Source organism: Rhamphochromis longiceps, linkage group LG17 (assembly GCF_057381845.1).
Source record: "Rhamphochromis longiceps isolate RC_006_pf linkage group LG17, R_longiceps_female_GT1.1, whole genome shotgun sequence".
Taxonomy (NCBI): domain Eukaryota; kingdom Metazoa; phylum Chordata; class Actinopteri; order Cichliformes; family Cichlidae; genus Rhamphochromis; species Rhamphochromis longiceps.
In genome coordinates this window covers 25,511,545-25,539,002 of record NC_140573.1, presented here as the reverse complement: position 1 = coordinate 25,539,002, position 27,458 = coordinate 25,511,545, and the positions used below count along the sequence as shown (strand labels likewise).

Below are 27,458 nucleotides of genomic sequence, written 5' to 3'. Positions count from 1 at the left end.
AAACTGTCATGCATATACAAAACATTTAATTAATCCAGATTAAATGAAATATAATAACAGAAAGCCTCCTGTCATTTTGAAAAGCATAATAACCTGATTATTGCAGTTAGCTAACAAAGAAATGTTTATTATACAATGCTCTTATTTTGAAAAGCTATTCTTCACGTAACATTAATGAGGTTATAAACTTACTATTCTCCATAAGTAACGGGCCCATGTTTCCTATTACCTGAATTCTAAGAATATGGTCACTATCTGACTTGCGTATGTGTTTTAATACAAAGAAGTTGAATCTCTAAGCATGACGTTTAAAGAAGCCAAGAAGAAATTGTCAGGAGGGTTCTCCAAGTCTGATCTCCTGTCCTGTTACTCCAGCTTCCGCAGGGCTTCGCACAATTTCCCCATCTCACCTGAAACAGAAGAAAATAGAAGAGTCAGAGGAGCAACTACTGCTGTATGTTAATGCTCATCGCATGCTTTCATATTTATGGACTTTATTTATTTATGGCTTTTAATAACATTCACAATATGGTGGAGTATTTTTTTAATTGCACACATGAGCTGTTTAAAGAGTCATCCCACCATACTGTGTGGCATGTTGCCTACTTTTACACACTGAAGCTATAACACTAACTTAGTGTGTAAAAACACCACAGAGCTGGTGATTTTACTTCCTGAGGACCCTCAAAAAGAACATCTCTCAAAGACCATTAATGTCCTTCTACCACAGCTCCACAGAGGTCATATTAACATATTGTTTCTATGTTTCTGCTGCAACATCCACACAGTCCTATAATTCACTGGATGCCCCCTCCTATGTCTGAAAGATCAGGCAGTTCCTGCTGCCTCAAAGAGGTTAATAATATCACAATGGATCGATCACCATGGTCAGCTAGTGTTTGGCTGTTACCGTCAGGCTGACAGTACAGAACAAATAAAATGAAGACAAACTGACTGAAAAACAGTTTCTATCCCAGAGCTGTACAAGCAATAAATGCTGTAATATCGGAGAAAGATTACTTTTTATCTTTTACTTATTGTTATGTCTAATATATTTTCATATACTTTATTGTTTTTATATAGTGTTTTTATATAGTGTTCAAATTGCACCTAATTACCACTGTACACGTGAAAATAAATACATCTTTATATAAACATCTAAACATCTAACTATAAACATTCTATTTTATTCTATTGTAGGACGGAGGAGACGAGGAGGTAAAAACTGGAGGTGAGAAAAGCCTGTGTCATTTGGGTTGTTTCTCTTGTATTTTGACGGTTTACTCCCAGGTCTTGTTTTGGTTCCACTTCCTGCCCATTTCATTGTGTTGATTATTTTCACCTGTGTCTCACACTGCATGCATTTCCATGATTAGTCCTTTGAGTGTATACATCCAGGTCTGTGGGCCTTTGGCTGATTGTATGGTTGTGTTCAGGTCTAGACAAACACGTACAAACTTTTGGAGTTTGCACGTGCTTTTTGGAGTTTGGGGTCACTGTACATAACAAATCCACACTGTGCTTGGTGTTTAAATTTAAGGCACTCAAAGTCAAACATTCATTCACGTTCAGACATCTATTATTTGATATTTCCAGACGACTAGTCATAAGTAATTTGACCAAAGCTGCTTACTGTTGATGCTGTCAGCCAGGTTCCTGAGCTGCTGGGTGTTGTCCAGCACTTCGATGCTCTGGGTGTAGGGGTTGTAGCGCACTGAGAAAGGCTTGGGGATCGTGCCTGCAAATTTCCTGCAGAGAGAGATGTGAATGATTAAAGACTCGCATGCATTGTAAATTTTAGAACAACTAAAAAACTAAAAATTGTCCTACCTGACTTTCTCTTTGGCATCTTCAAAGCTCTCTGCCACAAAGTAAACCGGCTGGTACTCTGTGATAGGGTACTTCTGGACACTCGTCTTCTCGGGGTCGAAAGGCAGAAGTTTGGGCTTTTCTGTTAGAGAGTACTGAAAGAAAAAAATTTTTTTCTTTTCACTGCTTTATTTTCTCAATGAGCATCTCTATTCCTGTCTGTAAACAGGAAGTGCGGCACGATTTAAGACTCTGCTGACTTGAGTGGACATCCTCTGCTGACAGCAGCTAATGACCTCGAAGTCTTTGCCCCCACCTGAGTGCTTACCCACTGAACCACTTTACCACCGCCCTGCTGAGCAACTCCCCCAGTGACACATTAAACCTGAACCCGAGTGGTCCACTAACCCACTGCCTGCTGTTGTGCAATAAGGCAAATGTGTTATAAAAATAATGTACAGAAAGCAAAATGTCATCGCTGTACTCGGCTTCCTCTTACCCCCAGCTCTCCAAATGAAGACAGCAAGCCGGCTCCGTAAGCTTTGATCTCAGAGCCCTGCTTACAGAGGCCAAACTCCACGGTGAACCAGTACACCTGAGGGACACACACCTGGGTCATGAAATGTGACTTGCAGTAAAAAAAAAAGGAAAGGAAGCTTTGGGTTTCAGAGGAAATCTGAGGAAAAAATATCTTATTTTAAACAAGATGATGACATAAAAATTGCATTTTTATACTATGTAAAGAAAGTTTTTATTTATTTTTTATTATTCTCTTAATATTTCTCCACTCTTTTTTATTCCTTTTTATATTTACTTATGTAAGACAAAAATATAAATTGTCATTAAGATTCTTGAGGTTTGCTTCTGATATACACAATCTCAAATAAACTCTAGGATTTAGATCACATTTTATCTCTTGTTTTACTCAGAGTATTTAAAAATAGGAATATTAAATACAGATATAATATTAATAATGAACTTTTAAAAAAAATTATTCATGATTTTGGAGGTACTGAAAGAGTTGCAATAAATGTGTTTAGCAGCATATATGTCTTGATATTTCTAGACATATATATACATATATGTACTACTTTATCAACAGAAAGCCTTAATACTAATTCAAGCTCGTCTTGACCAATTTCTGCATTAAGATACAATAACTGTTTTTTCCATGTCCATAACAAGGTAAACACGTGTCATGGACAAAATGCACTTCTTATATTTACAATCCAAAGGCTCTATAAAGCAAAGAGGACTGTAATTAATGTTATTAATTAAACCTGTGTTTATCCTGCAGCGACATGTCAGAATAGCCTGTTAGATTAAGAAACAGGTTATTTAATGTGGTCTAGATTGATCCAATCTTTTGTAATTAGAGGCTCTTATCTATTACCGCTGTTTGCCTTGTACACAGTACTCACGGTAGCAAGTTTCTCAATGTACTCATCCGGCGCTCCGAGAGATGCAAGGCCAATTTCCTGTGTGGGATCAAAGCACATGGGTTAAGAGGAGCTGCTCACGCTGTCAGACAAGGCCAGGATAAACTGGTGAAACTGAGATTTGTCATCTTTTTGCCTCAGCACAGGAATTCATATCACTCTTGGTCTAATCTGAATAATAGAAAAGGGAAAAAGTAAAGTGTTAATTCTCCTCTTTAATATTACCTGTGAGAACTGCGCAAAGCTTGGATCAGCAAACAGAGGAACGTGTCCCAGGAGCTCGTGGCAGATATCCCTGGATTAGAAACACAATTTGCTCTTTAATTTAGAAATCTTTACTTCCTTGTAATAAGGAAGATTTTACTTCACCTGTAATTTTTTATTAGCTTTATACACTGAGACACTCACGGCTCAGGTGTGTACGTGGGCTTGGAGCCGTGGCGAATGTACTGCGTGGAATGGAAGACGCGGAACGCGAGTCCAGCCAGGAAGTCACGGGACGAGAGCAGGCCGGCTACGGGGCGAAGCCGGAAACCTGTGCATGCTGCAGGAGAGTGGTGGGGAGATGAAAGAGATGAGACAGTGAGCGTTTTGTTGAGTTGAATAAGAGCATGCATTGATAGGAAGGGAGGAAGAGGAAGTGGGGGTCTGTACAGCCAAATGAACTGAATGATGACTCATGCATTGGGTTTCATGGACTGTGTGATGTTGCGTGACTCATAACAGAAAGAGATTGTCTATTTCTATCAATCATTAGAAGAGAATTTACATATTATAGCAGCTTTGTTGCCATCTATAGGCAGTAATTAGCAGCTTTTTAATAGTGTGCATTTATAAATTATATTATTAAACATAGTCTTTCAAATGTCTGCATTTTAACCTCGGAGTGATAAAAAACAAGTGTTTTTTTTAGGTGTGGAGTTACACTGCAGGAAGCGGGAGACGTCCTCGAGCTGTGGGATGTTGTCTGGCCTGTAGCCGCAGTATTTCTCCAACAGGGGGAAGACGCGGTTGTGTTCACGGCAGGCGTGAGTCGGGTACAGAGTCTTCAGCTCCCTGAACACCGTGCCCCAGGTGGCCTTCTCCTCCTCTGTGTACTCCACCCTGGGAATGGACTGTCCACTGGAACAGCAGTCACAACAGAAGTTATGTTTCCCTGATAAACACTAACATCACCACACTGTGTTTACCTTAAATTTTTCTAGATTTAAATCGAATCAGTTTTTCTGTGGATGTTTCCCCAAGTCTCCCTGAACCCAACAAACCTTTGAGCCACAGCTCATTATTCCTGTTTTCTAACCTGAAAAATATCAGTTTTATTTTACTTGCTGCTCCTGTAAGTCTCACTCAGCAACTAACGACCCAGCTAAAACCATGTTTTAGACATTTTATCGGTTATATGTGAACATTACTAAAAAATAAATTGATGGCTTTTGAGCGTCTACATCAACGGCAATAAAAATTTCACCATGGCTGTAGTTTTATATGTAGAGTTTTTCTAATGTCTGATGTGGAGGATTTTTAGTGGTAGCATCAAAAAATAAATGTGGTAATTTTTTCTACATAAAAAATAATTTAAAATATGATATAGTGGTAATATATCATATATAAATATCATATATTATATATTATATAAATAATTATATAGTATTTTTTAATGAAATAAATAAATATAGAATTCTTTATGTAATTGCTGTGTCACGGCAGAAAAGACAATAAAAACAGCCCATAGAAAGGCTTGAATTAATTAGTAGAACCCGTACAAAAATAAAAATTAGAATTAAATAAAAATAATAAATAATTATATGATATAATGAGCATTTAGAAATTTTGAAAAAATATAATATGATACTATTAATAATCTATTATATAACAAAAAATTGAAATATTGCAATTCCTTTAGGAAATATTGCAATAATTTAATTTGTAACAGCTTTCTCATAAATAATTTATCACTGAATAAATATATCAATGTCAATTTAACTTACATAGCACATTTCAGTACATGTAGACTCAATGTCCTTACCACAAAAGTGGAAAACTCTGCAGGTCTACAACATATTAAGTCAATAAAATCAACAAAACAAAACCTCACAAAGAAAGACTGAATTTTGTGAAGAAAAGGACAAAAAAATATTTTTAGTTTATATTTTTTGTTGGTTTTTTTTCCCTTTTACTTCACCTGTGTTTTTGTTTTGGACTTCGATACTCTCTCTATACCCTAAAGCTACAATATAACTTAAAATTTTTTTTAAATTATCTACACAGTAAACTCTTTTTTAAAAACATATTGGTTTATTCCAATGAGAAAGTTCACTTCATCATTTGTCTGCAGCATTTGACCAACATGTGAATAAGACTTCCTGATTAGGTGATCCTTTAAACCCACTATTACTCAAACTCAGCCCATAACGTCTCTATGAGCATAAATATATTAAGTAGGAGTAGTTACTGTCTGTAGTTGTAGGCGATGTCTGCGAACTCCTTCCTGCGAGCTCTGTATACTGGATCTGTGAAGCCCTGACAACATACACACACACACAAATAAAAGCCATGTTAGATCTCATGATTGCAGCAGAGCTAAATCAAAGGTGGAAATCCTTTGGGAAGGCCAAACTCACATACATATTCAAATGAAGCCTTTGTAGAGTGTTTTTCAGCTTATGATGAATGCATTCTGCTTTAATGTCAGTGGCAAAAGGGAGCAATTATCTATAATTACAGGGGCTCAATTAAAGCACTGACATCAATTTGTGTGTGTAGATAGTTTCCATTAGAATGGATGGCGGAGTGCGGCCTTGTCATCTCCGCTGCTTTTCATAAGCAAGCGCGTGGGCGTGAGTGGACGTGAGTGGACGTGCATTCACGTGCACACGCAGAGGCAGGATGTGGCGGTGGATGAGTCGGTCCTTACCGGGTGATCGGCGTCCAGCTCGGAACCATAACTCAGGATCTGGTTGGCAAAACGGTCCAAGTCCTGGATATCATTGGGGAACCATGGCACTAGAGGATAACAGCAGCCATTAAGTACTTATAATTTATGTTTTAAGTCAACATTGGATCAAACAGACCAGTCGTGCAGTGTCTGAAGGGGATATTCAGTGTAAGGTAAAGGGTTAAAGGTCATCTCTGTGCCCTTTTATTGTCATATTATGCAGAGATAAGTCAAGTGGCCAAGCTATTTCAACAACTACAATAACCAAGTGGGGTCATATTAATACAGGAATACTTTTTTAATGACTGTATTTGTGTTTATTATACCCACTACGCTCAAAGGAGTCAACCAACATATCTGCGCCACACTTTGTGCGTTGAGTGTCTGCTTCAGAGATTCTGCAGAAAATCTGATCCCAAGATTATTTATTTATTTTAAAACAACTTGTTTATTTTATTGTTTCTTATTGTATCTTTCTTCTTTGACTATTATGGCACTTAATGCTCATATTTATTTTACTTTTTGTGTACAGCGCTTTGTGGCTGTCTGTAAAAAGCGCTTAATAAAAAACTTTCATTTAAGGAAATGATCATCAGTTGAAGCCTGAATATTTTTTTATTCCTGACTTATATAAATGGCTGCAGTTCACATTAATATTGATGATTGTTACACAGTCTTGTGTGCGTTTTGCCTGCAAAATTTGTTTCAGTGCTGTGGCATTTTGACACTCAACAGAGCTGTACACGAGGGGGGCATCTGCTTATTCATATGGATTTATGACACTCAAAAAACAGTGAGGCACAATCATTAATCTGCATTTGGGCAGTGTGGTCCAGCCTGAGGCCCCTGCAGGCTGTCTCCAAAACTGGCCATAAATATCCTCCTTGTCCACTTGACCCTGACCAGTACGCCACAGAGTCTATGCTGAGGTCAGAGGGGGATCCATGGTGGCCCTGTCTGTCTCAGCCTGCCGTGACCTTGGCATGTTCTCTGTCCTTGGGTTAGTCTGGGGTGGAGACACTAAACTCTTCTGTTCCTGCCAGGCCTGTTGGTCCTCAGTAGCTAAACTAATGTCATTCTGGAAACAACTAATAAAAGGGGCAGTGGGCCATCATTCTCATGGGCGACACTGGCTGTCCATTACTAAGTCTGGTGTAGCTCAACACCCAGCACCAGGCCCGGTTGATAAATGGATCATTTCAGCTGTAGTGGTGTCAGCTTTTTAGATTTATTCATTTTTTTAACCACAGCTGTTTCTGGTTCTCAGAGAATATACCCTAAATTTCCCTCTATTACCAAAATCTTTAATCTACATCGCACAATATTACCACTACTACTTCTATTATTACGGGATAGGTTGTTGCTGCTGTCTTTTCATTTATGTGTTGAATTCAAATATACTGCTATGAAGGTTGGTACAGATATCAGGGGTCCCCAGAGGATACGCCCATATTTTCCTTTTTTATCAGAATCAGCTCAAAGGTATGTATATGTAGTGAAACGTATTTACATCTCTTGGGTGGCTTAACATGAAGCACGGTAATGACATTTCCCCAGAGGATGATCACTGGTGTCTATCGCAATGAAATTTGGTACAGACATCAAGGTTCCCCAGAGGCTCGACAAAGCATCTACATCGAGGTTTACTGTGTTTTGTACTAAAATATCAACTATTTAATGTCAACTCGATGGTCTGCTACATAATCTAGTACATCTGGTTCCAGAGTATACCCTGACCAGGGTATACTCTTAAAAACTTAAAAATTACATAGATGAAGAAAAAGGCTCTTTGACAAAAAGCATTTATGATCCCCAGAAGATAATCCCCATTGTGCTACATTTTTTGTTATTTTGCAATGAATGACCTTGTTTAATATCAAATGGCTTGTAATTAATTATTTGCAGGTATTCATGTGCCTCTTGTAATCATTTTGGAGACCTAGTGCCATCCTTTGGCTAAAAATAAAAGCGACTCAGATTTTGATTTATAAGTCTAAAACTTCATTGCATTGCTTGTTTAGCACTTAAAGGCTGAAATGACTGGCATATTAAACACGAGAATATATCTGTAAGTTGACATTCACATGCAACATATATTCACATTTAATAATTTCATCATGTTGCTGATTGAAGGTGCTCTTGTTCAGTGGACATCCTCATACAACTTACTCACTAACCTGTGTCCTTCTCTTTGCTGCGTGTTAGCTCGTGCACATGGCCGCTGATTTGTGTGCGCAGGCAGTCAATGACCTCATCCAGGGCCCGAGAGCAGGAGGAGTCTACGCTGATGAAGAACTCATACTGCTCATTGTTCATGCGCGATGGACGGGACTCGATGTGTGTCAGGTTAATGCCTTTCTCCTGCAAAAAGAAAGATGTTGGCATGCGGGTGTCAGCTGTTTATGTCTTTATGTTTACGCTCATCCACGCATGTATTTTGTATACGGAAATGTTAAATTTGTTTGAGAGGGATTTCTAATAAAAAACAAGGTGGAAAATTGTCCCGCAGCACTGCCTTTGTGCTATCACTAGAGGGTGGTGTGCTGTTAGTAAACTACTAGAGTGCACTCTATCAGACTTTGTGAAGACCACAGGTCAGCTGGCTGGAACTCGCTGAGCCAGACACTGGATGCATTCTCTTAGTAAAGACGTGTGGGACATGTTGTAATAGTTAGTACACAACTGTGGAACCCTTGGGAAGTTTCCAGAGTTTTATGGTTGAAATTCAAGAACTGTACTTGATCTTAACATGCAAAATAGTTCTGGCTTGTATGTGAATGAATTTTATATGGTAATTTTCACCTAAATGTGCTTTTGTTTTTGTGCACGTTTATGTAACTTTTTGGAGGGAGTGTGTTATTTGTTTGGTCCGCTATAGGCTGCAGAGGAGGGCGTAGGCAACCCAACATCACGTTTTCTCCCATCTGGATCCTATTCAGCTTTTTTTTACGGGTCATGTGGTTCTGCATCCCCCCCCAAAGAGTCACTACAGACACGACCAAAGATGAGACCACGATGGCATTTTTTGAATTTCATTTGTTTGAAGAGATTTAAAACTGTGTTTTTCAATTAAAAACCCAATATTACTGTATATTATTACTTAAATTTTTGTTAATAAATTAAAAAAATGTGATACATCAAATCATTCGTGAGGCCACCACAGAAAATATGATATGTATATGTAGCTGACAGATTTAGTTTCTGATTTTTAATTAGTTTGGGATTGAGAACTGTGTCCCTGTCATCATAATTAATCTGTCCATGACTACAAAGAGAAATAATTCAATGTGCGTGCCACTGGCAGCCTGGTCCAGCTTAACATAACCATTCCAAGTCCTGAAGCGAATATAGTGCAGCGGCAAATCTGCCACATTTCTGTACCCCTCCCTTCACTGTGACGCCGGTGACAATAACCCCAGCTGAGGTCAAGGTCAGTTGGTAGCATGACTCGTCACAAGAAAGCCATGCCGCTGTGTCACATGTGCGCTGAAACCCGGGTGGATAAGCTGTCCGGCAGTTTTTATGAGCGGCTCTCTGAATGAACACGTGATGGTTGTCCAAGCTGTGTGGCTAAATGTTAGCACATGGCTCAGTCGTTTTCAATATATCAGTAAAAAAAACACACACACACACACACACAACAGGAGAGAAAAATGAAGTCCTGGAGCACAAACTCTTGAAGCTTTGTTTTTTACAGCATCATTTACTTTAAAGCATGTGAGCGGACTCAGCATGTGTTACATCACAGCTGGGCAAGAATGGGGTCTGTTGATAGTTTGGGGGTTGTTTGGCGTGTTTTACTGAAACGTTAAGGGCAGTGGGAGGATGAGGGGTGGAGCAGGGGGAGGATCGGCAGAGTGGGAGCTCATAGGCTCAAAGGGGATCCTGATGTTTACAGCTGCATTTGAGACAAGCATTTGGCACATACTTGGTATTGATCAGAGTCAACACAGCCACATCTCCACCCACAAAAATGTGGAAAATTAAATTAAACAAAGAAAACATTTTCTTCACAAAAATGCTTTTCATGAACTGAAAACATAATTTTCATGGCTGGTTTTATATGTTATGATAGTGTTTTAATACAAAATGTATTTAAAAAAAATTAAAACTTGATACTTGAAAGAAGGTCAGATTTAAAGATTAAACAATGAAGGTGCTGCCAGTCGCTATTTACCACGAGCACGTAGTCACCTACGCAGAGGCAATTTAGATCGATATGAGAAGAAACAACAACACAATGACACACTGATGTTGTTGGGATTTGAAGGATTAAGCAATAACAGGTTGTGTAATAACACATCAAACTGATTTTCCTTGGTAAATGTGCAAAAGTACGACAAACCATTAAGTACCATTGTATGCACAGATTCCACAACATAGACTGTTTATCAAATTAATGTGTTAAAACAAATCTACAACAGGACAGTATCTGAAACAGATGTCCTGTATACAGGACCTGAGAGATCCACCTGGTCTTTCAGTTGATCATTTAATGTTCACTGAAGCCTCATCAGAAATGGTCACAGTGGAAGGGTGACCGTCAAGAAGACCTTCTTAAGGAAGAGAAACTGGGAAAAAAGGGTGAGGTATTCAATATTAAACAAAACCTGGTCTAAAAATCACTGGCAACAGGTCTGATGGAGAAATTTTGGGTTCAAATTGTGTCATAATGCAAACTGTAGTTATTATGAAAGAGAACACCAGGAGAGAGGTCCAACAATGAGTGTCTACAGCCATCTGTAAAACACGGTGGAGGCTCAGTCATGGTTTGGGGCTAGATTTCAAGCCTTGGTGGTGGAGATCCTGTCAAAACTGTAAATGTGATTATGAAGAAATATAGAAATATACAATCAGATTTTCAACTCTCATCCATTCAAGATCCATTCATTTTTCAGCGTGACAATGATCCCAAAAATGTCAATGCTGTAAAACCAAACCTGGACAGAAAAACACAATGGAGCACTATCAGTGATTTAGAGCAGTGTGAGCTCATCTAAAGGCAACCAACATCCAAATAAGAGCTTTGAATGTCCTTCAAGAAGCCTGGAGAACTATCCCTGAAGACTACGTAAAGACTTTACCTAAGAGATTTCAGGTGGTTTGAAGAATAAAGATCGTCATAAAAAATTTAAGCTCATTATATTTCCATACATGTTTCAAGAAACTGCTCTACCGTTTTCCCATTTTCCTAACAAAACATAAAGAAGAATTTATAGATAAAAACAGCTGTTAGTCATCAGCATAGTATGTTGTAAACTACTTTACTTTCACATAGGTACAGCACAGCAATCAGTTTGCAGCGTGTAAGAATGGAGAATTTTCTAGCAGCATTTGCCTGGTTCTTTATCACTACCCCCAGCTGAGATCAATGATGCACCTGCCATGTTTGCAAACCACTGATATACAAACATGTGAGATAAGCTCTGTTTGTTTAGTTTCCTCCTTTAAAGAGTCAGAAAAAGCCAGGAGCATGAAAACTACACCGCAAAGCGCTTAGCCTATTTGTACATTTCTTTCCCCTCGCCAAAAGCCATATTGTATTTAAATGACATGACTAGTATAAATTATGTACTAAAGTGGAACATTCCCAGGATTTACTTTTTAGTGTCTCCTCATGTGGCTTGTTTTGTTTAATGTTAATCATTAACTTATCGTAACATAACTGCTTTGTCATGAACCATTTTTTTTAAAGGAGCAGGTTGACAAATTGTCTCCCCCCAGAGTCAGTGTTAGCAACTTAGCGATATATTTATATATTTAGCGAGTTTTCAGACCCCCTTAGCAACTTTTTTTCTAAAAATCGACTAGCAAATCTGGCGACTTTTTCTGGTGTTATTGGAGACTTATTTATGACGACTTTTTGACGTGAAAGCGCATATCGCTTTTACTCTCAACAAGCAACGGGTGCTGCCGTGGGCACCTCGCCCGTTCCACAGTGCTCACGGGTGGAGGATAGTCCTCCCCCAGCTGCTATCAGGGTAGAAGATGTTCACACCTATGCGTCCAAAGTGCAAATGAATCGCGCATGAGCGAAGCCGCTGCTCCCACACTGACTGTAACGCAGTCAGTTCTTCTTTTACTCTTATGCTGTTTTGTGGATCACAAGGTTTAAAACTTACGGAAAACACACACACAAAGTAACTCCACCAGAGTGCCTATTTCGGGTCACTTTTGCCGGTCCAAGCCCGGGTAAAGGAGCAGGGTTGGAATTGTGACATTAAAAAAAGCACAAAAATTGCTAAAAGAAATTTAATTTGTAGTTCTAAGTAAACTAAATGGTTTTAGGACGTTTTTTTTATTCACTTTATGTCTCTTCCACGATGTTATTCCTCTCTCCAACAATGTAGGTTACAATCACATTAGCATGACCAATTATGCAAATTAGGCGATGACATCATTTAGCCACTTCTAGCGACTTTTAGGACAGCCAATAGCGATTTTCAATACTGAGGAGTTGGCAACATGGCCCAGAGTTAAGTAAGATGTGCACATTTGTAGTGCTCGTGGTTTTATATTCTTATGATCCTGTTTGTTTGATGAGTATATCCTTCTGCCTTGCTTCACATATTTACTGCTGCTTGGCTAGCTTTAGTCATGCTAGCATCAGCACGGGTAGAAACAGATACACATCAGAGACATCACATGTAGCTTGTGTTTATGTTCAGAGTGACACCTGATTTAAAAGCAGGCAGCAAAGCACTGAGCAGCATATCAGTCAGCACAGAAAACAAATGCCATAAATGTCATCAATTAGGCTGGAATAGTTTGTTTCTAGTGGCTTCTATCAGAGGTGTGGACTCGAGTCACATGACTTGGACTCGAGTCAGACTCGAGTCATTAATTTTATGACTTTAGACTTGACTTGAAAAAATGTTGTAAGACTTGTGACTTGACTTAGACTTTTACACCAATGACCTGGGACTTGAATTGGACTTGAACCGGTTTACTTGAAAAGACTTGATATTTCACCCCAAATATAAAATGTAACATGCATATAGAGATTGAAAATGTGATGTCATTCTGGGGTAGAACCACAAAGGATTCTGGGAACTCGTGGCAAGAGGTACTAGCGCACGCAGGCTTTTAATTGAAATCAGTTATACAGCGATAAAAAGAAACACAAAAAATGGCAAGAAGCTGTTGTATTATTAACTGCTATAGCCGGTCACATGACAGCCACGGGAAGCCGACGGGTAAAGAAATCGGTTATCGGATTACGTCGTTGAAGAGAAATTATTCGAGCCATGTTTCCGAAGTAACAAAGAGGCGACGGATGGCCTGGATCGCAGCCATTCAAAGAGCAAATATAACGTCCCAGAACACTCCAGCTCACATGTTAGTCTGCTCCAAGCATTTCCACAAAGGTCAGTCTTCTGTTGTAGTTAATGCGTCATTTTCATAACATAATTGGTGATATAGGTTACAAGCAAGTCTGACGCTGAACAGAAATTGTCGCGCTATGCTCCTTTGTTTATTGTGCATAAATAGTGAATTGTCCTGACACAATATTGTGTTTCGCTTCTGTTATTATGGTACATTGACAAAAACATACTTTTATTCACAGGATAAAACAGTTGTTTTGTATCACTAATTGCCCAGTACGATTACAGCATACAGTATTATTGTCACTGCTACATTTCTGTAACGTGTACCAGAAATTATTTCCACTGCTAATTAATTACCGTTGAGCTCAAAGGTTATATTAATAAACGGTTAAGGAATGTGTATTTATGACGACGATTTGTGAGACTGGTAAACTTATGATACGTACGATGGTCTTTCGTTCTACACGGTGCATTTCAAGGTCCTGCACCCATCCGTCGGTAAACTGTACCTGGGCATGTTGCAGTGACCTGAAGTTACTAAACTTCATGAGTGTATGCACTCACTCCAAGAACCGTATGATTATAAATATGCATATAAATATGCTACGATGAGATAGCTGACTTCATCTAACTAGCAAATGTTGTCCAGGCTACGTTGGTGATGCAGTTTTTTTTAATGTGTATGATATTTTTGTCATGCGATTTTAAAGCCGGTCCTACAAGCGCATCCAAGAATAACATGCAGCTTATCTCAGAACTGTCGGTGAAAATTATTCTTGGAGCTAGGTTTAATTGAGCTGCATTTTAAAGAGGTGCAATTTCACAATTTGTGTATATTTTCTAAGTTCACTATTTTGTCATGTGTTGAGAAAAACACAGATTTAAAAATTACATGGTCTAATATTTACATTTAGCATAACTGCAACATTCTTTTTTCGTTTTTTTTTTTAAAGACTCGAAAGGACTTGAAATTCAAAATTTCAGACTTGTGACTTTACTTGGACTTTTACACCAGTGACTTGAGACTCGACTCTGACTTGCCTGACATTACTTGAGACTTGACTTGAGACTTGAGGATAAAGACTTGAGACTTACTTGAGACTTGCAAAACAATGACTTGGTCCCACCTCTGCTGGTTAGAGTTGCATGGATCGCAGATTTATCCGTTTTTTGTGAATATAAGCTGCTGACTGGTGAGCTGAAGTTTCAGCTTGGTACGTTAGTGTTCATCAGTTAATCATAAAACATATTTAGTGCTTATAACAAATATATTATGCTAAATAAAGACAGATTTTTCCACAATGTATATGATAGTAAGAGTTAGTAAACCTCTATTAAAGTCTCCCTCTGCAGTCTGTTGTTTCTTAGATTCAGCATTGAAACTGAATTTAAAACAAAACATAGATGACATTCTGTCGCCTCATCAACCACCAAGATCTCACTGCCTACAGACATTCAGTAACTCTCATTGGATAATGTTAATAAATATCTTTCACTAAATATGAACGTTTTCTACCTGTCCTTGTTTAAATTATGAAAGAAGTTATTATGCCTGAGAATCTCTAGAATGTCGAATACTTTCCACTAAACAGTTGTCTTCTACTTTGGTTAGTTTTTTTAACAACCATTTAAAAAACATATTTTGCTTTTGTTTTATTTTTTACTGCAATTCCTGTAGAGTAGCTTTTATAGTGTTAATTCAGTATGTGCTACAAAATAAAAGCCTTTCCTTTACATTAGGTTTGTGGGCATTTTATTTTGAATTGTTCCAATCATGGCACTTCAAAGGAACAGCGCATCACAGGAACAGCCTGTGATGTCACAGTGCACATTCTACTGGTAAACCCTATAAATAGGGGAGACGTTCAACCAACTTTAGTGGATCTCGGATGGCAGAAACACAAAGCAACCTGGTTGTTAAAACAAAGACAAGGCGGACGCAGAGAAACGCAGACGCTGACGCATCTACAATGGCAGAAGCAAAAATAGAAATGGTCATCACACCAAAACCTGAGGTTGATAAAGCCGCACAACCAAATACTAAAAAGTCTCCTGTGGCACAACCACCAAAGGAAACGGTTGTGAAACCAAAGAAACAAAAAAAGCAAAAACAGAAAAGAGTGGCTGAAGAACCAAGAAGACCAATTACTCGGGCATATGCCCGGGCTCTTCTTGAAGCTCAAAACAGCACGGGTGATGGAGCAAACCCAAAAAATGAAGAAATGCAAAGAAACACTGGAGCCACTCCTGAAAAAGAAAAGGCTGAATCCCTCCCCATTTCAAATGCAAAGGAGGACATGGAGAGAGAGAGAAATGGGAAGAACCCCAGCAGACCAAACCCTGTGCCTAATGGAGGGACTTGGCAATATCAACCCATTCCCACATTTAGACCCCCGTTTAATCCCTGGCACGAGATTGCTGCTCTCAGACACCAACTGGAAGCCTCCCAATACCATCAGAATGACCTTTACGGTAAAATGGTAGGTGCAAACAAGAGGGCCTCTTATCACCAGTTTCAGGTGAACAAACTTCGTGAAGAAATTCACGAGAACGAGCGAAATCACGAGGAAACGATCAAAGGCCTCATAGAGCAGCTGGAAGAGGCTTCTAGTAATAAGACCTATGACATCAGTGAGACAGACACTCTCGTGAGTGACAATGAAGCTATGGTCATATTGGATGAGGTGATTGCTACCCTGCAGGACCAAATCAGCCACCCTACCACAGAGCAGTGTGTGGAGTCTGCCACTCCAACCACAGAGGCTTCACACACTGACTCTGTAGGACTGAAGTCCTCTAAGGAGGCTGAATTTGAGCTCAAATGTAGGATTCAGCAAGAGCAGATTGAGATGCTCCAGAAACAGCTCCTAGCAGCTCAAAATCAGCTTGAAGAGCAGGCCGTTAAACATAGGCAGGAGCAGGAGACACTCAACCTGGAAATCAGTGACCTGAAATCCCAGCTCTGCCCCAACAAGGCCCTTCATGATTTGAAGCTAGAGTCTCTGGAGCGAGAGCTGAAAGGGGCCAAAGCTTCCTCACTTAAAATCCCACAGCAGCACAAAGAACAAAATTCCACTGCTGCAAATGAAATGCACAAATTTGAGCTTCCGAAAGAAAACGAGACTGGACAACAGGAGAAGATGGAAAAAGAGGACTCACGGCCATCCACTGCAAGGTCTCTGCAGGAGCCTCAGAAAGAAAAAGACACCACAGAACAACAGAAGATAGAAAAAGAAGAGTCAGCTGCATTTTCTGTACAGGAATCTTTGCAAAGTCTACAAGACAAACAGAAAATGCTCAATGTCAAGGTGGCTGAACTCAAGACTGAAGTCAAGAGCCTGCCAGAGATTCCGCCAAGTAAGAAGAAGAACAAGAAGAAGCGGAACTGTGCGCGTCCCCAATTTCACATAATTGGTGTCAACATCAAGTCCTAAAAATCATATTTATATACAACTAAATTGTCAGTGAACATTTGAACCCCTCTCGGTCAAGACAGAAGGCCACCCCTTCCTGAGCCCGGTTCTGTCAGAGGTTTCTCCCTATTAAGAGGGAGTTTTTCCTCTCCACTGTCGCCAAGTGCTTGCTCATAGGGGATTTGGGGGCTTTTTTTTTAACACCAACCACTGAAAAGTTCACTGACATCAAATTTAAGACTCAGCAAATATGGAAATGGATCATTCGTCATCAAGTGAGGAATCATCCATTTAAAACATGTTTGCTGAGTCATACTTAGTTGTATATAAATATGATTTCTGTCACACTAAGGCCAATCACAGACTAATTTGGACAATTGGTAAAAAATAAATAAATTGAAAAAATTGAAAAAAAGTACGGTAGTTGTGTCATTGTTTCGTGTAGATTTCAAATAACATGCCATTTTATGTCAACATATTTCTGTTACATTTGTAGTGCTCGTGGTTTTATATTCTTATGATCCTGTTTGTTTGATGAGTATATCCTTCTGCCTTGCTTCACATATTTACTGCTGCTTGGCTAGCTTTAGTCATGCTAGCATCAGCACGGGTAGAAACAGATACACATCAGAGACATCACATGTAGCTTGTGTTTATGTTCAGAGTGACACCTGATTTAAAAGCAGGCAGCAAAGCACTGAGCAGCATATCAGTCAGCACAGAAAACAAATGCCATAAATGTCATCAATTAGGCTGGAATAGTTTGTTTCTAGTGGCTTCTATCAGAGGTGTGGACTCGAGTCACATGACTTGGACTCGAGTCAGACTCGAGTCATTAATTTTATGACTTTAGACTTGACTTGAAAAAATGTTGTAAGACTTGTGACTTGACTTAGACTTTTACACCAATGACCTGGGACTTGAATTGGACTTGAACCGGTTTACTTGAAAAGACTTGATATTTCACCCCAAATATAAAATGTAACATGCATATAGAGATTGAAAATGTGATGTCATTCTGGGGTAGAACCACAAAGGATTCTGGGAACTCGTGGCAAGAGGTACTAGCGCACGCAGGCTTTTAATTGAAATCAGTTATACAGCGATAAAAAGAAACACAAAAAATGGCAAGAAGCTGTTGTATTATTAACTGCAATAGCCGGTCACATGACAGCCACGGGAAGCCGACGGGTAAAGAAATCGGTTGTTATCGGATTACGTCGTTGAAGAGAAATTGTTCGAGCCATGTTTCCGAAGTAACAAAGACGCGACGGATGGCCTGGATTGCAGCCATTCAAAGAGCAAATATAACGTCCCAGAACACTCCAGCTCACATGTTAGTCTGCTCCAAGCATTTCCACAAAGGTCAGTCTTCTGTTGTAGTTAATGCGTCATTTTCATAACATAATTGGTGATATAGGTTACAAGCAAGTCTGACGCTGAACAGAAATTGTCGCGCTATGCTCCTTTGTTTATTGTGCATAAATAGTGAATTGTCCTGACACAATATTGTGTTTCGCTTCTGTTATTATGGTACATTGACAAAAACATACTTTTATTCACAGGATAAAACAGTTGTTTTGTATCACTAATTGCCCAGTACGATTACAGCATACAGTATTATTGTCACTGCTACATTTCTGTAACGCGTACCAGAAATTATTTCCACTACTAATTAATTACCGTTGAGCTCAAAGGTTATATTAATAAACGGTTAAGGAATGTGTATTTATGACGACGATTTGTGAGACTGGTAAACTTATGATACGTACGATGGTCTTTCGTTCTACACGGTGCATTTCAAGGTCCTGCACCCATCCGTCGGTAAACTGTACCTGGGCTTGTTGCAGTGACCTGAAGTTACTAAACTTCATGAGTGTGTGCACTCACTCCAAGAACCGTATGATTATAAATATGCATATAAATATGCTACGATGAGATAGCTGACTTCATCTAACTAGCAAATGTTGTCCAGGCTACGTTGGTGATGCAGTTTTTTTTAATGTGTATGATATTTTTGTCATGCGATTTTAAAGCCGGTCCTACAAGCGCATCCAAGAATAACATGCAGCTTATCTCAGAACTGTCGGTGAAAATTATTCTTGGAGCTAGGTTTAATTGAGCTGCATTTTAAAGAGGTGCAATTTCACAATTTGTGTATATTTTCCAAGTTCACTATTTTGTCATGTGTTGAGAAAAACACAGATTTAAAAATTACATGGTCTAATATTTACATTTAGCATAACTGCAACATTCTTTTTTCATTTTATTTTAAAGACTCGAAAGGACTTGAAATTCAAAATTTCAGACTTGTGACTTTACTTGGACTTTTACACCAGTGACTTGAGACTCGACTCTGACTTGCCTGACATTACTTGAGACTTGACTTGAGGATAAAGACTTGAGACTTACTTGAGACTTGCAAAACAATGACTTGGTCCCACCTTTGGTAGCTTGAATAAAGCGATATCAATTCATTAAATCCTGAATCGACTTTTAAATATAACTGTGTTTTGCCAGAAACGGCAGATTCTCAGATTAAAGCTCACAAAACCATTTAAACAACAACCAAACAGCAAATGAGAGCAGGTACACGGATTCCACACAAAGACGTAATCACAGAACTCAGAATCAACTTTGTCTTTCTCGGCTTTCTCACCCGACGGCCTGTAGACGGACACGCTATCGGAGCTTAGCGATTCTGATGCGTCCAGTCTGCGCTGTGATTACGTCTTTTTGCGTTGATTCTGAGCTGTAGGTTTTGTCTCTCTCCAACCAAAATTCACAGAGCCAGCAGCAAAAGAAGCAGCAAACTGCGCTTCACATTTGATCAATGTGGTCATGAATTTTGCTGTTTGCTTCCACGACTATTAAAATCACACTTCATGCACAGCTAGCTCTCTCTCTCTCTATACTCTCTCACTCTGTACTTCAAGAACAGTTTCCCGTCTCCAATCTCTGTTTTCTGTATTATTCATTCGCTTATTACCCACCAGTCTACCGTTGTTTACAGCGCTGTCGGCTGCTGTCTTTTTCTTTTCTTTTTTTCACTTAAATGACCTCGGACAAGAAAGCCTATTTTTTCTGTTGTTCAATACTGAAGAAATTTAAACTTTATATGCAGAACATTGTAGAATATTTTTAAGGTTATCTGCTATAAAAAGCCAGACCAGGAAAATCTCATTCATGTTTTTCTGTGTTTTATTCTCACTTACTTTCACACAAAGGCATCTGCTGTGATGTTCACAATTCTGATGTAGTCAGTACTGATAAATGATCAGAATTATAATATTTCTGACTGTCTGAGGCTAAGTTGAATCGAATCGGGACTTTGAAAACCGGAATCGAATGGATTATAGAAATCAGTGATGATACCCAGCCCTAGTGAGCAGCCTAGGCACGACAGACGTGGATGTAGCTGTAATAGGAAAATAACTATTGCTAACTTTTCTGTTAAGTTAAGGCCTGATCCTTCTGAAATTCATAGCCAGTGCTCTGACACGGTGTCATCAATCTTTGAATGCTGAAAAAGCACAGTGTATCCAGAAAAACACATTTATATTATATAAATTATTATAAAATTTGTGTACGCCTAACTTTTGTGCCGTATGCCCATGGCAAAAAGTTAGTCTAGAGCCCTGCAAGGTAGCTTATTGCAGGATTAGTTTACCTGTCACTTAGCTTACATTCTTACAAAGAGTAGAAATTGAATCATATAGATTAAATATATCAGACATAGAATTTTAATGTGGTGAAATTGTAGGTATTACTAGCATGACTTTGTTCGATTAAGCTAAACTGATTACTCTAATGCTAAAATAAGCTAACTAAATAGTGAATGTAGTTTAGCTAAGCATTAGCTTAGCTGTTGCATGAGTTAGCATTTTACAAGGTAGCTTAGCTCCCCCCACTTTGCATTGTACTTTCCTATATAATAAATCTTAGCTTAAAAATAAAACTTAAAAATTTAACAAATATAATATAGAAATGTGAATTTATTTCAATCAGTGTCATTATTAGTTTGTTTCAGTTAGACCAGCCAAATTGTTTCTACTTAACACAAACTAGCTACTGGATGTACCTTAGCTTACCATATATTTAGCTGTTTACAAAACCTTGAATCAGGAGACACCCATTTGATGGTAAAATGTTGCTTAGAGAGATTGGGGGTGTTCCTGTGTGGGCTGCATCCAGGGTGTGTTCCTGTTAGTCTAACAAGGTAAGTAGCTTATGGTTATAGCTTAGCTTAGACTTAGCTTAGCCAGCTCACAGCCACAAAGAGTGGAATCAAGTAATATAGATTAAACAAATAGTATAAATTCTTAGTGAGATCATAACTATTGTATTATATTATATACTATTATATTATCTTAGCTTCTCACAAAAACTTTGAATTAAGGTGCTATAGAAAATACAAATGAAATATAAAATGCTAATTAGTAAGATTAAAGCACACATTGAAGCTTAGCTTCTTAGAAACACTGGTGACACAGATGAAACAAATAAGATATAAATGTGAGATATAAAAACCAGAAATGAGGAATATGGATATATAGATGGATGGAATGTTATTTAGTTATAGCTGCTGCTTGAAGCGTTTTATTTATATCTAGTCCAGTCAGAACCGCTCTTCGGAACCTAACCAGCAACCAGTGGCTGGCTATAGCTCTTCATTTAATGGTCCCCTATGAATCTAATTTTCTGCAAGAAAGCCAAGAGGCACAATGTTCAAAGTACTGACAATGCTAAACACATTTTAATATTTTTCAGCACGGTGGCATGGTGGTTAGCACTGTTGCCGCACAGCAAGAAGGTCCTGAGTTCAATTACACCATCAGGCCGGGGTCTTTCTGTGTGGATTTTGCATGTTCTCCCCGTGTTTGCGTGGGTTCTCTCCGGGTACTCCGGCTTCCTCCCACCGTCCAAAGACATGCAGCTTGTGGGGATAGGTTAATTGATTAATCCAAATTGTCACTAGGTGTGAATGTGCGAGTGAATGTGAGTGTGAATGGTTGTCTGTCCCTGTGTGTTAGCCCTGCGACAGACTGGCGACCTGTCCAGGGTGTACCCTGCCCTTCGCCCTATGACAGCTGGGATAGGCTCCAGCGCCCCCCCGCGACCCTGAAAAGGATAAGCGGAAGCGGATGGATGGATGGAATATTTTTTTAAAATAAATTATTCTTCTTGAATGCATTTCACAATAGTCAGACACTGTCATAAATAAAGATTAATATACCGAACCATTCACACATTAATTTAACAACCTATGGTTTATTACTGGAAGAGCTGCTTGTAATTTTGCTTTCCATGACTAAATGAACAAGTTAGAAATCCTAATGATATTGAAAGGTACATGAATATCATTAGCATTCAGTTTGTCACTGAACCCCATTAGGACCCAGGGCTGTCCACTGATATAAAAAGTTTACCTCAAACAGCCTCAGGGCTTTGGCTAAAGCTCCGACCTCTTCTTTTAAGGAGAAGATGCAGGAGATCACCTCTGACTTATTGTTGGTCTCCTCCTCCAGGTACATGGAGCCCCTTCTCTTCTGCTGAGAGACGTATTTAAGATAAATATACAGATTTTATATAAAAATACAACATGGATGAAGTCGTGCATACAGTGTTGTTAATGCAAAGCTATTACAAAAATGCAACAGATTCACTTTTAGTGCGGGGATGTGAATCATGAATTTAAAAATTGTTAGAATAGTGTTTGGCTCTCCTTTTGTCTGCCTGCCATATGCTGTTAGAGAGCATGTTATGTAGTTTAAAGCCATCCAGGGCAGCGCGTAAAGTTCAAAGCTTCACACTCAGCCATATTCAAAGAGGGTTTCAGATAAACACAAACAAAAACCCAACACATCCCCTCATTTCTTCTACAGATGTTTTACAGATGAGTAAATACAGATGAAGAAATAGCAACCTAGTTAATTATTTATTAAACTGAACATGTCCCATGCTTTTTTAAAAGGAACCCACATAAAATTAAGCTTTTAAAGGACAGTTTTGACTGCAAGAGTTCAACAGGTGACTGAATTTCTACATCTTTTGTATGGCTTTTATTCAGGCTCCAGTTAAAGATTTCTAATATGTTGCTTATGAAATCTGATGTCAGTTAAATAAATGGATACACAGAGCTCAAACTGATATTAAAGATATTAACTTCGTGGTCCATCTGGCAAAAAGTTACCTGTAGCTTTAATTATTTGATTATAAAAAAGAACTTAAAGGGTGCTTTTGTCATTCAGAAACAAAAACAGAAGCCTGCAGAGTAGGGACATTTCTTGCATTTGTTTAGCACTCTGACTTTTTCCATTATCGTCAGCTGTTTTTCACCTCTATTCACTGTAATTCTCTGCTTTGTTTGCTCTTGTACCCCGAATTTTCTAGCTCTGCCCAGCCATACTGTTGTTTTAATAAAAACGCACTGGTTTGAATCGCTATTTAAGGCTGTTTGTTTTGCATAACCTCCACAAAAAGAACACAAATAAACAGACAAAATTGAATGTAGTGCTAAAAGAAAGAAAACACAAATGGCTTTTAAGTCAGCTATAAGTCAGATTTACCCCTGGGACTTGGTCCCCTGTTTCTGCTTCTGGGCTGTAGTTTCCATTAACCCTCTTGTATGCAGCGTCCATCCTCTCCGTCCTCCAGGTAGGAAGTGTGTAGTTGTGTGTATGCTAATGCTGGGCTGAGATCTCGGGAAAGCTCCTCTGTGAGCGCTCCTTTAAAAACCATTCCTGGTTAACACCGGTCCACGTGACACCACACCCCCTCTGCATCGATATGTCATGGGATGGTTGTTGTGAAACAGAACTAAAGTGGCACATCTGGTTCTTGTTGTGTGCCTGTGGGCAGAGTTTGCTGGATTTTGTGCAGCAACTTTGTCAGTTTCTGCGCAGCCTGGTCGTTTTGAGAACAGGTAGAAATAACCAGTGAAAAACTTGTTTTTATCCATTTAGACACATTATGTAATCATAGTTATGTTAAAGGGAAAAATGGTGCTGATATAATTTTCAAGGCATGGTGTGAATGTCTTAATCGGGCCGTTCCCAAACCTCCACACTTAAGATATAATTCTGAATATAATCTTTTAGAAGAAATATCTGTACAAACACGACTGTGTAAGGCAGGGGTGCCCAATCCCGGTCCTCGAGAGCTACCGTCCTGCAGCTTTTAGATGCATCCTTGTTCCCACACACCTGAATCAAATGAATGGCTTGTTATCAGGCATTTGCCAAACATGATGGCATGCTGAAGAGATCAAACCATTTGATTCAGCTGTGTTGGAGTAGGGATGCATCTAAAAGCTGCAGGATAGTAGCTCTCGAGGACCGGGATTGGGCACCCCTGGTGTAAGGTGTAATTTGTGTAACTGCACAGTGCAAACACTGAGGATGTGACCTGCAGTGGAAACTAACCTCATGACTGATAAGGGATTAGTGCTCCTGCCATATGGCACTGTATGAACTAATAACTAGGATAAAAACTGGTTGTCCCACCCTTGGCAACTTGAATTGTAATCAATCGTTTATGATAACTGGCTATAAATCTTTCATATCGTTGTGGAGGAATTTTGATCCACTCTTCTTTTCAGAATTGTGGTAACTCAGCCACACTGGATGGTTTTTAAGCATGAATGGGCTGTTTAAGATCCCAATTTTCATTCCAATGTGATAGAAACTCAGACTTTGACTAGGCCACTCCAAAACCTTAATTTTGTTTTTGTTTTACGCATTCAGAGGTGGACTTGCTGGTGTCTTTTGGATCACCCCCTAGATAACTGAAATTGAGTTTCAGGGCATGAACTGGTGGGTGGACATCGTCCTTTACGATTTATCGACAGAAATCAGAATTCTTGTTTCCATCAATTATGGCAGATAATCCAGTATTAGGTCCAACAAAGCAGCCCTAGATCATAACACTACCACCACCATGGTTGGCTGTTGGTGTAATGTTCGTTTATGAAAGTCTCGATCGTTGTGTCCTTGGGTGAGACACTTCACCCGTTACCTACTGGTGTTGATCAGAGGGCCCGGTGGTGCTAGTGTCTGGCAGCCTCGCCTCTGTCAGTGTGCCCCAGGGTGGCTGTGGATACAACGTAGCTTGCCATCACCAGTGTGAATGAGTGGATGACTGGTTGTGTAAAGCGCTTTGGGGTCCTTAGGGACTAGTAAAAGCACTATACAAATACAGGCCATTTACCATATTGCTCTTTGTGACCCTCGAGGCCAAACAACTCAAACATTTGCAAGGGGAGAACTCCCTCAGATGGTCTGATCTACTGCCATGCAGGGGCTGCGCTTTTAGATAAATGGACATTGTGAAGAAATTAAGGTAATTGTTAAAATGATTTATCCAGGAACTCTCTGGATTAGTCATACAGTCACTGTGTCTGGCAGTAATCAGACCTGGTTGTGGCTAGTGTAAAAACAATGTGGTTAATCACAGTTAATTCTTGACTCAACAAGGAAGGAAATTGTTTTTTCACACAGGACCAGGTAGGTTTGAATAACAAATATGAAAAACTAATACATCAGGAAAGGGGTAAATTCTTTTTCACAAAACTGCAAATTGCTTATCAGAATCAGAATCAGAATCAGAATGGGTTTATTGCCAGATGTTGAGGTTTACAACATTAGGAAATTGCTGCGGTGCTTCAGTGCAGACAATAAGAATTAAAGTGCTATGTAGAAAGAAAGATATGTGCATGAGATATACATGAGATATATACATGAGAATAAGAATTGTGAGTGCTACGTAGAAAGATATATACATGAGTGCAGGTGGTGATCAGTGCCAAACATGAAATGATGCAGTGACACAGCGTAGGGTCATGTGTTATTGGCGGGGACAATCATGTGGTTATTGTTCATGTGTCCAACAGCAGAGGGGAAGAAACTGTTCTTGTGGCGAGAGGTTCTGGTGCGAATGGACCAGAGCCTCCTGCCTGAGGGGAGCAGGTCAAACAGACTGTGTCCAGGGTGAGAAGGGTCAGCTGAGATCCGGGCTGCACGCCGCAGTGTCCTGGAGGTGTACAGGTCCTGCAGAGATGGGAGTCTGCAGCCAATCACCTTCTCAGCAGAGCGCACAACACGCTGCAGTCTCTGTTTATCCCTGATAGTGGCTCCAGCGTACCACACGGTGATGGAGGAGGTGAGGATGGACTCGATGATTGCAGTGTAGAATTGCATCATCGTCCGTGTTGGCAGGTTGAATTTCTTCAGCTGCCTCAGGAAGTACATCCTCTGCTGGGCTTTCTTGATGACGGAGGTGATGGTGGGCTCCCACTTCAGGTCCTGGGTGATGGTGGTACCCAGGAAGCGGAATGAGTCCACAGAGGTGATGGGGGTGTCAGTCAGGATGATGGGGGGGGAGTGGGGCTGTGTGCTTCCTGATTCTAAGTACATTCTAAGTACATTCTAAGTATTCCAAAGATGGAGATCTCTCAATTGATACTTAATAAAAGTGATCCTTTATAACTGATACTTTTGCATTTTATAATGTTAAATTGTAAACATTTGCACTATTTTACAGCAATTAGTTTAAGTTAGATCTGAATTAAAAGTAAGCCTCTTTTACTTCTGTTCCGTCATGAGGAGAACACTCAGGAGAAGACAAATGCTAGCTGCTGTTGGTAGCTTGAAAAACAACATCATCAGATCTTAAGAAGCTTTGTCTACAGTAATGACTTCAGCTAGGTCTTACAGGGAAGGATGCTCTTTCAGGTTAAAGAACAGAGGTAAATATCATAATACACTTTTTAAGACTAGATTAATCAATGCCTTAAGATAAAATAATTTTATACGTATTATTATTATTATTATTTTTTAATAAATGAAGCTATTCAAAACATGCAGGCCCGTGCTTCCAATGCCCTGGTGCAGATAGCCTTTCAATTGTACATATTAGTACTGAGATACTACATGTAATCCACTATAGATTGCACGCTCTAATCTACAAACTGTAATGAATAGCTGGTCACACCATCACACCTGATGCTGAGGTGATCCACAGGTACCACATGAGGGCAGTATAGGTTTGGTAATGTGTGCAGGACACCAGTAACACAAGGAGTAATGGTTTTTATGTGTAATATTTCAAACTGAAGCTCTTAAATGTTGTCATTTAAGTTCAGTCTCTAAGCTACACAATCTTCATCTAAAGTGTCTTGTGTTTGTTTTAGCACTAATTCCATGTAATTTCAAAATGAAATTTCTGATCTATCCCAAAACTGTGACTGAGTCTTTAAAGGTTTTGGGACAACACTGTAATCTGTGACTGTTTCAGTGCTTTACATACAAAATTTTAGAACATGAACCAAGTAAAATAAGGAGGTGTGAAAGGGGTGCTAATTAACTACCCTCTGATATTTAAATTAAATGTTTCTTGAGCAAAATATATTTTAGTCAAATAATGTTTACGTTCTCAGTTACCTTCAAATAATATTGGCAAAACAACTTTTACAAAACTAGGTCTCTTCATTCTGTAGGCTATAATAGATCAGCTGACTGAGCCTGATTGGCAGAGG

General features: G+C 39.2%; 1 protein-coding gene across 2 annotated transcripts; it reads right to left on the bottom strand.

Moving 5' to 3' along the window:
• Nucleotides 1-164: 164 nt before the first annotated feature.
• Nucleotides 165-24,010, bottom strand: pah (phenylalanine hydroxylase). 2 transcript variants are annotated; one of them, XM_085385848.1, is made up of 13 exons: nucleotides 23,494-24,010; nucleotides 22,354-22,473; nucleotides 8,361-8,544; nucleotides 6,163-6,251; nucleotides 5,701-5,768; nucleotides 4,174-4,370; nucleotides 3,657-3,792; nucleotides 3,474-3,543; nucleotides 3,231-3,287; nucleotides 2,309-2,404; nucleotides 1,831-1,964; nucleotides 1,634-1,749; nucleotides 165-410 (listed from the first exon to the last, which is right to left on the bottom strand). In XM_085385848.1, the coding sequence occupies exons 1-13, from the start codon at nucleotides 23,563-23,565 to the stop codon at nucleotides 367-369; spliced, it is 1,383 nt and encodes a 460-aa protein (XP_085241974.1). In that variant the 5' UTR covers nucleotides 23,566-24,010; the 3' UTR covers nucleotides 165-366. The 2 variants fall into 2 exon arrangements, with proteins under 2 accessions (XP_085241974.1, XP_085241973.1); XM_085385847.1 differs by having other exon boundaries at nucleotides 22,354-22,476; nucleotides 23,494-24,009.
• Between the last annotated feature and the right edge of the window lie 3,448 nt (nucleotides 24,011-27,458).

What these genes read in the sequence shown, in the direction of transcription:
- pah (XM_085385847.1), bottom strand. Translation starts at nt 23,565, where the DNA reads ATGGACGCTGCATACAAGAGGGTTAATGGAAACTACAGCCCAGAAGCA. An exon ending in CAGGGGACCAAGTCCCAGGG is followed by an intron (nt 22,477 to 23,493) that starts GTAAATCTGACT and finishes TACGTCTCTCAG; the next exon opens with CAGAAGAGAAGGGGCTCCAT. An exon ending in CCTGGCTGACAGCATCAACA is followed by an intron (nt 411 to 1,633) that starts GTAAGCAGCTTT and finishes CTTCTGTTTCAG; the next exon opens with GTGAGATGGGGAAATTGTGC.